Source organism: Ceratotherium simum, chromosome 12, assembly GCF_057802395.1.
Source record: "Ceratotherium simum simum isolate JZ-2026a chromosome 12, ASM5780239v1, whole genome shotgun sequence".
In the NCBI taxonomy this organism is placed as follows: Eukaryota; Metazoa; Chordata; class Mammalia; order Perissodactyla; family Rhinocerotidae; genus Ceratotherium; species Ceratotherium simum.
The window spans coordinates 10,356,806-10,373,269 of record NC_141911.1 but is presented as its reverse complement, the minus strand read 5'-3'; the positions used below and the strand labels follow the sequence as shown (position 1 = coordinate 10,373,269).

At 47.2% G+C, this 16,464-nt stretch overlaps 1 protein-coding gene across 1 annotated transcript; it reads right to left on the bottom strand.

Annotated features, from left to right (window-relative positions):
• Nucleotides 1-1,693: 1,693 nt before the first annotated feature.
• On the bottom strand, nt 1,694-14,484 carry PRSS55 (serine protease 55). Its single transcript, XM_004433522.3, is given in 5 exon segments — nt 1,694-2,011; nt 7,476-7,618; nt 9,067-9,317; nt 10,658-10,850; nt 14,343-14,484. Coding segments are annotated over 5 exon segments (1,047 nt in total).
• Nucleotides 14,485-16,464: the final 1,980 nt, after the last annotated feature.

Sequence of the window (16,464 nt, the reverse complement as noted above, 5' to 3'; positions counted from 1 at the left end):
CTCTGCTCTCAGCTTGTTACCAGGTCTCACTCAGGTGTATTCTTGAGCCAAAATGACAATGCCTATCTCCACCTGGCCCTTCCTCTGCTGTCTTTTCCATGCTTGGAGAAACCTTACTTCTTCCTTTAGCTGATCCTCTTCCATGGTTCAGCCCCTCTCAGGAGCCTTCTGGGTCCCGCCAGCCCATAGTGATGACTCCCTCTGCACTCTGCTGGCTTCTCAGGTCCCACACCATCTAGCACTCAATTGGAAGGGTTGAGTGTAGAGTGCATCCCTGTTTGCCAAGAAGCTCCTTGAGGATGGGGTCTTGCCTTCTGCTGAATCCCCCACAGCACCAAACACTGAGCTCTCAATACAAGACTGAATGGCTGCCATGTGCTTCTTTCCTCTGGCTTTGTTCTTCATTGGATCCCCTGGGCTTCCACTAAAGATGCAGTGGCAGTTTAGGAAATGCAAAGCTTTAAATGAAAACTTGTGCTTTTCCCATGACCTACAGCATGGCTGATACTTCTTCAGAAAGAGACTGAGAGAAAATGCTTCCTAGTTCTCCTTTTCCCCACTCTAGCCCTGCTCCTCCAGCAGTCCTAAAGCAGCAATCTCTGGACATCATTTCTTCAGAAACTCCCAAGACCCCAGGATTTACCTGCCCTGGAGGTCAGCCAGCCAGAATGCCCACCATCAAAGGACATCTCCAGCACCCAGTCCTCTTTTTCTGTTCACAGCACCCTGATTTCTGTGTGGGGCAACACCTACACCCACTATCAGGGCACATAGTTCTGGATGGCGGGCCCTTTGCTGGCTCCTAGAGTGGGTATGTGACTTGGGCCTAGCCTAGAAGAGTGCCACTGCTGGCCACAGTGATTGGATCAGTGCTGGGCCATGGGCTTATGAGTCACAAGAGTCAGGCCACAGACTTTTGCTGGAATTATCAGGAATAGGGCTCTCTCTTTCTCCTGGGGCTACTAAGCTGGTAGGCTGTAAACTGGAGGTACTTGTGGTCATTATGGCCATCAATCGGAAGCCCTTTTTGAGGGTGATGGCTACAAACAAGATGTTTACAGTCCCTGTAAACATCCATTGAGCCCCTAGATTCAGCCATGCCTGAAGCCAACATGTCACTCCTGGGTTTTCTCTGTCATGTACATTTATTTATTTATTTATTTATTTATTTATTTATTTATTTATTTATTTATGTATTTGAGGAAGACTGGCTCTGAGCTAACATCTATTGCCAATCCTCCTCCTTTTTTTTCCCCCAAAGCCCCAGTAGATACTTGTACGTCATAGTTGCACATGCTTCTAGTTGCTGTATGTGCGACGCGGCCTCAGCATGGCCGGAGAAGCGGTGCGTCAGTGCACACCTGGGATCCGAACCTGGGCCGCCAGCAGCGGATCACGCGCACTTAACCGCCAAGCCACGGGGCCAGCCCTGTCATGTACATTTATAAACAACCCTTTTAGGTTTTCGACAGTTTGAGCTCAGTGACTCACCTGCAATGGAAAGAGTCCCGACTAATGCAGGGACCCAAAGCCCGGTCCCCAAATCAGGGTCCCAGCCTGCCTGACTTTCTGGTCCTACTTTCTGTTATCAGCCTCAGTTCCTAGTCCTTAGCTCTAATCTGTAGCCAGTCCCTCTGCTGGTGGCGCATTCTCACACACCCTCCTTGGTTAAGGAATAGCATCTGTTTTATTATCAGTATAAAACGGCCTAGGATAGCTTGTAGGACAGAAGGCAGAGCAGGAGCCAGAATCTGGGGCTTCCTGGCTTCGGGGATTCTGAGGCCTGGGAGTGCCTTGGTTTCTGTTTGGAAGGAGCTCTCATTTTCTCAGCATTGAAGGGCCTTCCTTCTAACTCAGACACTTTCTTAACCCAGAAGTTGTAATTTTCTAACAAGGTGTATATTCCTGGAATGTTCTTTTTTCCACAGCTCCTTCCCCAGCTGATGATGCCCAACTGGTACCACTTCTTGCCAGATCCTTTGGTGCAGACTAGAGGCCCCCCACTGTCACCCTGTGGGCAGAGAACACAGTTCAGTAGCAAGTCCCATTCTAAACTGTCAGTCTGAGGGGTGGCACAGATGGAAGGGGAATCATTAATCTCCCCTACTCCAGGTTGCCAAAGGAAAGCTTGTCATTTCGACCAATGCCCACCCTTATCCTGGGTCCATGGGAGGAGCGTGCTGCTGTCAGGCTGGCTCCGGGAACTGTGGGGTGTAGAGTAGAGTATGAGCAGTGGATGGGACAGGACTGAAGAGGCAGGACCCGGTGAGAAAATGACTCCATCTGAAGCACAGTAAGAGGAGAGCTAGAAGACAGAGTAAATGTTGCATGGGCTGAGAAAAGAGTGGGGACTAGTTTTGTGGGTCTTTTCAAATCAGAAGTTCTGGAAAGGTCTGTAAAGGGAAGGAATGAAAACAGGATACGGGAAGTATTGTTAGGGTTGTGGATATGAATTGGGTCTCTTTTGATGTTCTCCCAGAGGCGTGAGAAAGAATGATGTTCCTTTTTAATTTTTTGGTGTGGGTGTTTGCAGGGGCAAGTGAGCTAGACTTTTCTGAATGTGTGGTCCCTCCAGGGTGGAATCATGTGGGTCTATGACTCACATGATTATCTATTTACATAGAAAATATGTACGCAGTCCCTACTGTGTACCAAACATGTATATGGCTGCCTTTCATCCATTTGAATACACAGAAAATGAGTGTTAAGGAGGTTAAAGGCTTGCTCAGGGTTACACAGTAGCCAGGCCAGAGTTGGAACCAGGACTTCCTGACGCCAAGACACATGTTCTTTCACCTTGCCTCTCATCGAAGGAGCTGAGCAGCTACAATCTTTTAAGTGGTCTTTCTTCAGTGGAGAGATGGCCGCCTTGTCTATGATTGTAAACAGGTGACTAGAATGAATGGCATCTTATAATGAACTCTAACGGGGGGTGGGGCTGGGGAGGAGGAGTAACGTTTCCTGGCCGTGATGTGCAAGGCACAGCATTAGCCCTTCGACTTTTTTCCTCATTAACCCTACCACCTCACGTCTCTGGGAGGTAGGTATTTTGATCTCCATTTTATAATTAGAAAATTGGAACTCAGAAGAGGTTTGATCACACTTGTTCAACAAATCTTCATTCACGAAAAACTAATTGTCGGGCATTTGGGATACAAGACCTTATGGTCTAGTGGGGGGGATAAAAATGTTAACAAATAGGATCAACTGCATTTGGTGGGACAGGAGAAGTATGAACAAGATCTGGAAGCAGGGCAGAGCGGGGAGGAATTGAGTCTGTTGAGGGAAGTGTTGTCGGGATAGATTTCAAAGCGTTGAGTTTGAAGGATGGATAGGAATTTGACAGGAAGAGTGTGTGTGGAGGACCAACTAGGGGGGAGTCAGACAGGAGGTAGAGGAACTAGTCAAGAGGAGGTGAGAATGATGAGGATCTGACCCAGGGCACAAGAAGGTCGGGATGGAGTGGGATGGATTGAAACCCACATGATCTGGTGACTGGTGACATTGCACATGGACGGTGAGGTCTAGTTCCAAGGTTATGGGGTGTGGTTAACAGAAATGAAGTGCAGGGGAAGATAATGAATAAATTGTGCTCAAGCGGAGTTTGGGTTGACTGTGGAACACATCACCAAGCTAAGGGATATTTAGGGCAGAATTAACAGAGAGGTCAGAGCTCAAAGACACCAAGTAAGTGTGGGCCAAAACCAAAATTACCCTTTCCAGTACAAAACGTTGCCTCTAACACTTGTTTTTTTGTGGGCATGTGCTTTTGTTGTGTTATTTCTGTTTCAAAGTCATGGGGCAAGAACTAAAGTAACAGGATTTGCACCCAAATAGCTCCTTCTATAAATGCTGTCTTTATCATTTTCTTCATTTCATGAAGGCATGAATGTTATAAAAATTTTATAAATATGTTGCCTTGATTCTTTGTTATTTCTTTACACAACAGGGAGAGAACTGTCCTTGGGCAAGTAGCTTCTCTAAGCGTCAGTTTGCATGTCGTTAAAATGGAGGTAATGCCAACTACTTTCCAAGATCGTTGGCAGATGAATTTTCAAAAATCTATAAATCACTCAGCACAGGGTAAATGCTATGTAACAACTGCTCCAGAAATGTATTAGTATTATTGTTTTACCCTTATGTATTACAAACATTACTTGTATATTTAGGAAACAGACATTCCCTTCACGGACTGCTGGGACCCAAGAGGGACGTCTGTAAATACATGTCATTTTCTTAGAAAGAAAGCAAAGATTACCCAAAGGAGGGTCTGGCCTCAGTCAGCAAGGACCTGGGACTGATGACAGCCCACCTAAGGGGGCCTTTCTTCCAAGAACGAAGGCTGGTAGCCAGGGACCTGACTGGTTAGAAACATACTGACTGCAGGAGCCTCCGTGTTCACTCCTGTGAGATAATTACACACATGAGCACTCCTGTCCATTTTGGGGTAGAAGCAGATGACCTGGCTTCCAGTCTGGCTCCACCGCTACCCAGACTTCGGGCAACTCACTTAAATGCTCAATCCCTGTTTTCTCATCCATTAAATAGGGGAAGGGAGACCTGCCCAGCCCATCTTCCAGGACAGTGGAGAGAATGAAATTATTGAATTTGTGTGAAAGAGCTATGTAGTTATTTTACTGCTTAGGATCCATTCAGATAGTAAAGGGAATGATCGATGATCAAAATAACTGTGTTTTCTCATCTGTAAAACAGAGTTTTGATTAAATATTTTTATACATTCTTTTCAGCTCTAAAAGTCTGTGATTCTAAAAGTCAAAGATTCTATGGAGTGAAATAAGACTTCTGTGCACATGTTGTGGGTGCTGAGCTCAAGACAACACTCTGGAAAGTAGCCCAGGATTGTGAAAATACTCTTGGTGATACTACAATGATGGACACATGTCAGTATACATTTGTCCAAACTCATGGAATGTGCAACACCAAGAATGAATCCTAAGGTAAACTGTGGGCTTAGGGTGATTATGATGTGTCAATGTGCCTTCATAGATTGCAATAAACGCACCACTCTGGTGGGCTACGTTGATAATGGGAGAGGCTATCCATGTGTGGGAACAGGGGATATATGGCAAATCTCTGTACCTTCCTCTCAATTTTGCTGCGAACCTAAAACTGCTGTAAAAAAAAAAAAAATGATAAAGTCTATGAAAAAAACAGCTCAGGTCTAAATCCAAGTCAGCTTGGCAGCCTCGTGACTAAACTGCCCAACAGCACAGCTGGCTGCCGGCTCTTAACCCCTCTCGCCTTCAGACTCGCCGCCTCCTTCAGACCCCTGTCAGACGTCCCTTCCACTAGGGCTGCTCTCCTAACAGATAGTTGCTGGCTTCCTTGGAAGGTTCACCTATTTGACAAACGTTTGTTGAGCATTTCCCATGTGCCAAGCACTGCTCTAGGCACCGGGAATTCACACATGAATAAGACAACATTTCTGCTGTAGTCGAGGAGACAGAAGAAAACAGACCGTACAGTTCATTGTGATGACTGTTGCTCCAGAGGTTGCTAATCCTTCACAACAGTATTGCATTACTAGCTGGGGATATGTGATTCTGTATTTTGCTTGACTGTGCCACTTAAAAATTATTTTTTTTAAATTGAACTTTTAAAAAATATATAGTATAACCTTAGAGGATTATAAAGAAGAATAGTGCTGGGAAAAGTAAACCAGAAAATCCAGTTGTTTTTAATTTTAGCATTTAATTTTAATTTGTATTTTAAGCATAGCATAATCTTATTGCCACTACTTTGAACATATTTAAATGTTTTCATTATAAAATTATAATTTCCCTTAATTCTGTGATTATATGGTTTTTTAAAGATTGCTAAGTTTAAAAGCATTATTTTATTTTTAACGGCAATTGTTTTTAAACCTTAGGGGACTTTCTGCTTGGTTTATCTGTTTTTAAATGATGATAATATTTTATAATTTCAGAAGAATTTCCTTGACTGGATCACTGTCAGCTTATTGTTAACAATAGAAAGGTTTCTAAACAGAGAGCAAAGCTTTCCACTTCCCAATTTTTTAAAAAAAAAACTTAAAATGATAACAGCACATTTATTTATAGCACTTAAGTAACAGATGATTAATTTTAGAAACTTTCATTAAAGTAAGTTTTGATCTGGGAGGGGTTGAAGCAAAAATCCTAGACTCCAGATGGCAGATCCAGCCACTGAAGCAAAGCAGACAGAAAATGTCATCAACGACGACACTTGGTTTGCCACAGTTGGCTTTGGCCATTTGAATATAGGATAGTGTTGAATCAAAGAGATTGAAAGGAGAGGTGGGAGTATTGGTATCTATTCCATCTTGTCCCGAACTAGAAGTTCCAATTTTCTTTTTTGTTTTGTAATGTTTTAAATTGTCCAGAATGTGAAGAAAATATAAGGTTCGTATGACATTAATTTTGTCTCTTTTTGGTTCTCACAGTATTCACCACATGGGGGACCCCTTCTAAAGCTGGTGCCATTACTGCTGGAGTGCACTCTTTCTTACCTCAGAGCCCCTTCTCCATTCTCTTCTCTCTCAATGCCCCCAACCCCTATCCCAGCAACTTCCTCCCAAGGCTCTATCTCATAGGTGACCAGGGAAAACTACAATCTCCTAACATTAAATAGTAATATATAATTCTGTAGATAAATACTCTCCCTTCCATGAGACAGCCTTTTCATCACTCTGCAGAATATTTAACATCTGCATTTATAGTTTTACACCAATGACCAGATTCACTGCCCAGCCAATGAGTACAACTAAGTGGGCTCATTAGGGTGATCCCTTCAAGATGAAGAGAGAATCTTTGATCTTTAAAGATAAATCCCATCATTCATCCTGAGAGCCAGAGGAAGCTAATTTCTGATGTTTTCTTCTATTTTTTCTAGCATCAATCAAAAAATGTTTTTTTTCCCTTAATTTTTGGGTTCATTTTGTTAAAGAGAAGCTAAGATACCAGACTTTGGTTCAATGAAACCCACGTGTATCACTCAGTATATTATAGTTGTGTGCCCGACTTGTTGCTCAGGAGATCATGGGCTTCTTTAGGTGAGAAACCATGTCTCATTCATGGTTGGATCCCCAGGGCTTAGTATGCTCAACAAAGGTTGCTAGATTAATGAGTTAAAATGCCTCCTTGTATGGATCTCAAATCCTCCTTGGCTTTTTGTTTTTTAATAAATCCCAGAAATGGAAAAAATCTTGGAGCCCTGTTTATCTAGTGAACCTGGAGAAGACCAGAAATATTTATGCAGGGTTGCTGGATACTGACTTCCACGCATGCACTGATATTCCAAGGACCTGATAGTGAGTACTCCCCACTCCACGTGCCCATTCCCATGGCTGAGCCCTGAATCCCACACATTTTCCAGACTCTTATTGCCTATTCCCAGTGGAAAGAGGATACTCTTGCTTTGGCAGCCCTGAGGAGATGAAGGCCTATAGGGTGAGGGAGGGGACAGTCCCTAGTTACCTGGCAAGCATCATAGCTCTCATTCTTGTATCCAGCACACAGCATATTTCTGGTAAGTTTTGGAAATTCCTTTAAACATTCTTCCCAATCCATGATGATCATTGGCACTTTCATCAGTTCAGCTTTCATAGAGTTTTCATCATCTGGCCCGCAGAGAAAGCACATTAGAAAATTCACTGGACAGCAGTCCCAGAGCCAATAATGCAACTGACTGTGCCCTAGACCACCCCGCACAACCCTGCATCCCCCCAGCCACCCAGCCACTTTCCTTCACATCCTTACAGCCTCTCACTCTCCGCTTCCTTCCAGTAATCCATGACATTTACTCACTCCACTGCCTCGGGCTCTTCCAAACAATTCCCCACCTACTTGAATTATTCCTCTCGTTCCAAATCATATTCTTGCTTCCAAGAAGACTTCCAGCTTGACTCCAACCAGCCCTACCGACTTGACTGCTTGGAACTGGCTATTGATCATTTCTCAGCATACTCCTGCCTCTTCAGCCTGTTTGCCTATTGCTACATTTTATTGTGTGAGGACAGCACTTCCCTAACACAGGGCTGCTGAAAGTCGGTTTGCACTCCCTGGAGAAGCCTTCAGGTCCTCCAGGCAAGGGTAGGTTGGCTGAGAGGTTTTACAGGAGGTTTGCCAAGGCCCTTTCTGGACTGCCAGCTTCCGGGAATTTGTGTGGACTTGTCTCCATCTCATTAACTCTGGCCACACAGAAATTTCAAAATTCTTCCCCTTACTGAAGTATTTTTAATCTTGTAGGCACCATCTGCCTCCTCCTCACTTCTAACTTTCAGGTAGTTCCTGGAGCCCAGAATCAATGTTGCACTAGTTGCCCTTTAGTTACTAAACTCCTGAAATACCTACCACCTTCCAGACCCCCGCTCGTCGTGAAGCACCCCTATGGACCAGAGTCTTATTCAGGCCTGAGACGGTGTTGTGCTGCTCCCATCCCCTCCTCTACCTATTTGCTCTTGGTTTTGCTGAGTTTTCTTTGGGGACAGTCCAGCAGGGCTTTCATAATCCCTTTCTGCCCTGGTACAGTTCCTCCTATTTTGGCCAAGTAACAATGTAACAAGTAACAACAGATTCATTCCTAAGAATGGCTGGGCAGCACTCAGGACCATCCAAAGTCTAGGGCAGGGCAGGCATCTTGAATGCCTGTAGGAACCAGGTGGGTGGGAAATATCAATGTGTGAATCAAGGGAGATGTGACAGAATAAAGAGTAGAGGGGCCCCTGGCAAACTGGAGAGATTAAATTCAATTAAACAAACAAACAAGACCGCTCTGTGCTGGCTGAATATGACACACCCTGGCTGGCTGGCTCAGACCTGGTTTCTCACCTTGGGGCCTTGAGGAGATGCTTATTTGGCACACAGAAGCGGCTGAGATTGGGCGTCCGTGAGCCTCTGGTGTGAAGGGATTTGCTCCAATGCAAGTTCTTTTCTCCTCCCTCCTTCCTCAGCCCTCTCTCCTTTTTACCTTCCTCCCCTCTCCTTTAGGTTTAGTGGCCCATCCTCAGATGCTGGTGATGCGGCTCTTCCCCCAGCAACTCTCAGAAGATGCTGAGCAGTCACTTACCAGTTTGGGTCTGTCCCCATCCTGCCACCCAGCATTCATGCCACGTGGAGAGGCTGGAATGTCTGGGCACGCAGATGGGTTCTTTCAGCCCGTTGAATGTGATGGGCGAGTCCAACAGCAGCAAGGCGATATCATTGTCCATGGTGAGTCTTGCAAAGTCCTTGTGAAGAACTATGCTGGTGACCATCTTTATTTCCAGGGATTGGCTGTTTAAGTTTTTGGTTCCCATCACAACACTCAGGTCTCCTGGACTGGTGGCACCGAATCAGAGACAGCGAAGTGGGAGGGGAAGGAAAGTCACAAAGTCACAGAATTTGCTGTGCCTGAAAACCCTAAATCCCATATAGTTCTAGGGGACTTTAGGACTTGTCCTACTGGAGCTGTTGCTCAGAAGATGTAAGAATTTGAAAAAAGTAGAGAAGGAGGGAGAAACAGCCAGTGTGGCAGACCAAAACCCCACCGCTGCTCCAGCACAATCCCAGAGATGTGAATGAGACACTCCTCCCTAATGGTGAGAAGGCAGAAGTTGGCTTTGGGTGCCCCAAAGAGCCCATGGAAGACCACCTGGCACAGATCAAACTGGCCCTCAGATAGCCAAGGTATTATTACATCAATGTGTCTATCAGCAACTTAGAGACCCAGGAACAGAATTTAATCTAGACCTGCCACTGATGAAGCAGAAAGAATCTTCAGTAATAATTCAGGAATTCCCTCCAGGAAGAATGACTAGGAGCTTCCCAATAGCCAATCCTTAAGCATCCCACGGGAGTAAATGCAACAACGGTCCTTGATTATGCCATGATGCAACTTTCTCCAGGTTTTTGATCAACCCTTTAAAGTCAGTCTTGAAGTGTATCTTCAAACTTTCCTAAGGTAGCGTAGCAGGTGTAGCGGACAGCACAAGAGCTGGAGCCAGGATCTAAATCTCGATTCTGTCTACTAGGTGGGTACCTAGGGTCAGTCACCCAACCTTATCGGACCTCAGTTTCCTTCTTTATACAACAGGGTTGCCTGTTCTACCTGCCTCGGCAGGCTGTTGTAAGATTGAGTGAGTTAAAAGGGGGTTATTCATTCCACCTGCCCCAGGTTGTTGTGTGATTAAGTCAATGCAGGTAGTTTCTTAGCAGGTCACTGGCACTCGATTAATAATCAGTAATGCTAGATTTTCCACCAATCTCCTGCAGTGCAGGTAAGGAGCAGGAGTGTAGAGTGTCATATGGTCCAGGAACCCAGACTTCCAGAATTAGGAGAATTTCCCCCTAGAAGGACTTGAATGTCCTAGGAGAGGTGGACCGACCAAGCCCTTTGGATCCACCAAGCCAGAGATGTTCCCAGAGAAGGCAGTGTGTGACCTCAGGGAAGCCATAGTTATTGGCCCTGGCTGACAACGAGGAGGGCACAGCAGAGTGCCAGCCTCAAGTTTGCTGCCTCCTCATCCCCAGGGCTGGAGGGGACGGGGGGTAGTCATTCATTCCCGACTCAGGGCTGACCAGCCCTAGGATTGCCCTCATCAATCAGGTCTGGCTGAGCATGGGGGTGCCCCAGGGGAGGACACTGTCAGAAGCAACAGGGATGGGCCCTTGATACTTACAACAGCTCCTCAGAAGATAAGCAGTGAGCAGCAGTGACAATCCACCACTCGTTCATGATCGTGCCACCACAGAAATGGTTATTTCTTGCCTGAATACTCACCAGCCATGGAAACTCACCCACCTCAGCCTCCATCCCCCCTATGATTCTGGAATACTGAGCTCCTCCCTCAAAAATGGGTCTTTCACCGCATTCTGGTGGAATGGAAGAGAAAAAAGGGGAAAAGATGCAACACTTAGTCAATACCATAGGAGGCTAATAAGTAGCTGTCATTATACCCATTCTAGAGATGAGGAAACCGAGGCTGGCCCAGTGAAACATCCTTAGGAACACAAGTAAGCTAACAGATGCATTATTTTTGTTGCACAGTGCCTGGGACGTGGGTCAGAAGTGTTGGCTCTGCCCCTGCTCCAGCATTGTGGTCTCAGGCAAGTCTCACTGAGCTTGTTTCTGCTCTCGCCCAAGAGAAATCAGAGGAAAATACTTGTCCAGAGCCAGCCTGGAGTGGTAGGCAAAATAATGCTCCCACAAAAGATGTCCGTGTCCTAAAGGACATGCCCTGGAACTTGTGAATATGTCACCTCACAAGGGAAAGGGGACTTTGGAGATGAAATTAAGGTTGCCAATAAGCCGCCCGTAAAATGGGGAGATTATCCTGGATGATCTGAATGGGCCCAATGTAATCACAAGGGTCTTTAACAGTGGTAGAGAGAGGCAGAAGAAGAGAAAAAGGCACTGAGAGATGTAAAGCTGCTGGCTTTGAAGGTGGAGGAAGGAGCCACAAGCCAAGGAATCCGGATGACCTCTAGAAGCTAGAAAAGGGAAGGCAAAAGATTCTCCCCTAGAGCCCCCGATAGGACCACGGTCCCACTGACACCTTGTTCTCAGCCCAATGAGACCCAAGTTGGATTTCTACCCTACAGATCTGTAAGAGAAGAAATTTATGTTGTTTGTGGCTCTAAGTTATGGCTATTACAGCAGCCACAAAAACTAATGGGAAACCAGAAGGGTGCGCAGAAAGGGCCTGACCCACTGGAAGCCCTGAACTGTTCTAGGTAAGAACATTCTGTTCCAGGCAAAGTGGCTCCCTTTCCTGGGAGGCTGAGAGCAAAGGCTACAGCTGCCTGCACCGAGAAGAGAGATCTGCCTTCTGGATGGAGTCCTGGTCCAGCTCCTTGCCCCCAGGAGGAGGAGATGCTCCATTAATATCTGCTGACTTGAACGTCCGTCTTGTCTTCTGGAACAAGGAATGAGTTTGACTCTGAAGAGCCTAAGACCCCCTCTTGTCTCCTTTTTGATGCTACGTTTCCAACTACTCACTCAACAGAGGTTTTGAGGATTTTTGTTTTGAGCTGGAGTGACCTGGGTATGGTCATTTTTGGCTTAAAAAAATTGGAGTAAAAATTTAGCCAAATGTGTCAAGAGCCTTCAGCTCACAGTAATATTAAACGCTCTTGTCAGGACTTTTGGATCTGCACTTCCACTTTTATTTACCAAATGCACATGTAGTGCTTACTATGTGTCAGACACCATTGCAAGCACTTCACGAAGACCAATTCACTTAATTTTCATAACACTATGAGGAGGTAGGTACTATTATTATCATCCTCATTTTACAGTTGGGACAGCTGAGGTGCAGAGAGGTTAAGTAATTTTCCCAAGGTCACACAGCTGGTCATGACCAGACCAAGATTGAACGCAGGCAATCTGGCTTCAAGGGTGGCACTCTTACTACTACCCAACCCTGCTCTCCATCTGGAACATTCTTCTTTCAGATGGTTGCATGGCTCACTCCCTCACTTTGTTCAGGCCTTTGTTCAAGAGTCGCTTCTTTAGAGAGGTCTTCCCAGCCCATCCTATCCGGTCACCCTACCTCTTCCCTGAATTATGTTTCTTATCACTTCATCATCACATTGAGTCGCACATTATCCATCTCTGTTTGCCTGACTGACATCAGAGTGTAAGCTCCGCCTGGGAAAGGAGACACGTCTGTCTTGCTGATACTGGGTCCTGAGCCTGGAGCCACAGCATCACACCTGGCACGGAGGAGACACTCAACAACAAAGAGCGGTCCTCTGATTCAGGGATTCCACTCGTGGGAACTCATCCTAAGGGACAATCTGGAATGCAGCAAATACTTATGTCTAAATATGTCACTGCAGTGATCTTTATGACAGTAACAAATGGGAGACAACTTCAAAGTTATGATTAAGTACAGTAAGGCACATCCATTAGGCCATAAAAATTATGTTTATGGGGAGCTTTTAATGATGTGAGCCAAATGCTGATAACATTAATGTTGAGGGGGGAAGTCAGGATAAAAAATCCATGTAAACTTGTGATTTCAATCATGATAAAAAGTTGGACATATGAGTGTGGGAGGAAATGTGTCAAAATACTGAGTGATTATGAGCTTGAAGCCTGATCGAATGACAGGTGACTGTCATGGGTGCCAATTGTGTGGACTCTCTGAGATGCAGAATATGGCATTTGCTGAGAGCAAAGGCTCTGGGGTCTCAGTCTGAATCCTGACTCTGAATCCCGGCTTTGTTGCTTATTCGCTGTATGGTTGGGGGAAAAGTACTTAGCCTTGCTTATTCTCCTTTTCTTTGTTCCTAAAATGGGCATAAGCTAATACTTAGCCCATGAAACAGATGTACAGATTAAATGAGATAATGGGTGTTGAAGTGACACAGTGCTTGGCACAGAGCAAATCCACAAGCCAGGCTAGCTGTCAGATTTCTCATATCATCTTGTACCAAAGGCCCCACAGGTCTGGCGGGTAGGCCCCATGCTCCATTTCCTTGGTCCTGAGAACAACCCACATCACCAGCATGGACTCATGTGGACTTGTAGATGGATGCTACACCACAGAGCCTCTGAGCAGGACTGAGGCAAGTCGGAACGGGTGACAAATGATCTGAGCAATCAGTGGCAACTGGTCATGCTGGCAGAGGGGCAAATTCTGCCAATTCTCTCCCCACACTATGCACCACCCCCCATCCACACGCAGTGCGGCCAACCCCAGTTCCAACGAGGGAGGCTGCGTGAACAGACTGCATTCTTTCCCTGCAGCAGGGTGCAGAGAGGGAAATGTGGGCGCTGGAGTCAGACGGGTACAAATCCCAGCTCTACTATTTCCCTGTGGTCTGACATGGGACAAATCTTCAACCTCCATGAGGCTCAGAGATCCTTACCACGCTTGGGGCTAAGGGCGGAGACCCCGCCATGGTGGTATGAGAGTTAAAGGTGGGAAAGTATTTGATCCATAACAGCTGCTAAGTAATCCAGCATCCTTCTGACCTCAGCCACCCTCTTGGAGAAACAACCCACCAGGGAGCTGTGAGGAGCTGCCTATTGAGAACAGAAGGCCCGGCCCCTAGGCTCTTCTCCCTCTGAGCTGGAGGATGGATGCTCAGCTCATTCTGGGCACATGCTGCCAGGCACTCCCTTATTCATTCAAGGATAAAGTCTCATATTTCAAAACCGAAACTGAAGGTCAGACAGGTTGACCTGTGGGCTGGGGAGGAGAGGAGAAGAAAGGGAAGTGGTTTGAGGAGGGGTATGTGGGAAGACGTGAAGCTACTGCTCTGTGCTCTTGTGAGCCGGCCCCTCAGCGGCCAGTTAGCTAATTCCTGAACTCGTTGACCAGCTCTCTCCCTTTGCCCCCAGTGCTCACCACTGACTGGATGAAAGGGACGCTGGCAGGGCTGTTGTCCTGTCCAGCCCACCGGGGAGAGCTGCTCTGGCCACCGGCAGAGGAGACCACATACCGAGACGCGCCCCCGTGGCTTGGGACATGAGCAGCAAAACAGAGAACAGGATCATGGCCCTTGGCTTAGCTGTCGGCCTGGGAGGTGACAGAGGGCAGGGCTGAGGGGAATGACGCCCACAAAGCCTCCGCTCTTGCAGCCAGCCCCCCGCCGGTGATGTCACAATGGGCTGCTGGTCTGAGAACTCAGACTGAGGTGATGTGGGCTTCTTTTCTTGCTGTTTTGTTTCCAAGATGGTTGCACAGAGGGACCTTGTCCTTGAAGCCTTCTTGTCAGAGCTTCCCATCTCGCTGATCTGGGCACGACCTGGGCTTCACTGAGTCCGTGGTGGGCACCTTGCTTTTGGCCCCGGTCACACCCAGCCCTCTTTAAGTCTCAAATGCCTCCTCTTCCACAGACCCTGTCATGTCAGGGTCCTCTGTGAGTGTGTGCACAAGGCCAGAGCAAGGGGTTGGCAAGCTGGACCCTCGAGAATAAGGAAGAGCTCCCGGAGGCCTCTCCCAGCACAGACGCCCTGCACAGGACAGCTGCCCTTGTGGTTCTCTGCGCAGGCCTATGACCTGGGGCCGCCGGCATGGACCTCACAGACTGGGTTCAGAGCCCTGGCCTCCCCTCATGCCCAGCCTAGCAGGGTGACATCTCTGCTTCCACCACTCTCTGGGTTTATGCTACATGGCCCCCAAATCTCCAGATGGGACCCTGACCATTTCTAAAGACAAAAAGGTCAGACTCAGAGATGGAAATGCCCGGCACATGGCTTCCCCTTATGTCAGCGACTCGGCCATGGGATTCGGACCTTACTATTTTTTATTTACACTTCCGGTGCACTGACTTGGGTGGACTCTGCCCAATCATCCTCAGTACTGCCTTCCTGGCCAATGGCCAGACCCAATAGTTGGAAGTGAATCGTGCTAATATCAGGTCCCAAAGTGACCACAGGTCATTTTCCTCTCCGCCATGTCTACTCTGCCCAGCCTTGCTCCCTCGTTTTTCCCATCTGCAGAAAAGGGATAATAATGCTCAAGAGTGAAGCTGTTTGAAGCTCAAAACAAGGTCACGCCACTCGGGTGGTGGCCTCTCTTTGTTACACCAGCGGTGTGGGCTGCAGCTACTTTCTGAGGAGAAATTCCAGGACTTGTGATTTACTCTTTCTCTGTCCCATGGTCCCCTGCAGGACACCATTGCCCAGGTGTCCACTCAGGGTTGGGCCAAGGCCTGTTACGTGGCCATGGGACGACAGTGCTATCCCCACCTGTTCTGAATAATACCTCATCTGCCTCCCCGACAGGATATCCTGGCCCTGACGGAGGGCGAAGCTCTTCTTTACTGGCACAAGGGTAGAGGTCCCAAAGCACATTGGTCACCTGGCCTTGGTCCGGCCACTGGGAAGCTCCGGGCTTTCTCTCTGCTGTTGTTTGGACTCAGCTTTCTCCCTTCCCCGGCCCTGCTACCCACCCACCTGCTGTGTGCTGTGGCTTTCTCGTTTGCTCTGGTCCTGGGGATGGGGGTGTGGAGGTGGGGAGGAGCCTGGGCCCTGGGTCTGACTGGGAGGATGGAGGACAACAGCTAACAGCTAATCTCACTGATGGGGAGGCAGGGATGATGGGCACATCCACGCTAAACTGCTGCTCAGTTTCTGCGAAAGTATCTAGACAAAATCACAGCTCACCTCTAGGAAGATCCTTTTCCTTCTGGGTCTATATGCCTCCTATTAACGTGACTTGGGCCCTATTTCTTGTGAAATAATCATTCACTGCCCAGCACTTTTTTGCCAAGCTTCTTCACAATAACAATGGATTGTATCATGTCTGAACTGGTGAAGGGACAGATGGGTGGGCACAGACCACCGTGCACAGCCACAACTCCAGAGGGCGCCATTCCTATAGACTACAATGGGAATGTCTCCGCCTGGGGTTGGGCAAACATGGGGGCCTGGGTGTAGAGAGAAACTTCAGGGATCTATAAGGAACCTGTAGTATTCACTGTTCATCTGAAATTCAAACGTATCTCGTATCCTATATTTTACCTGGCAACC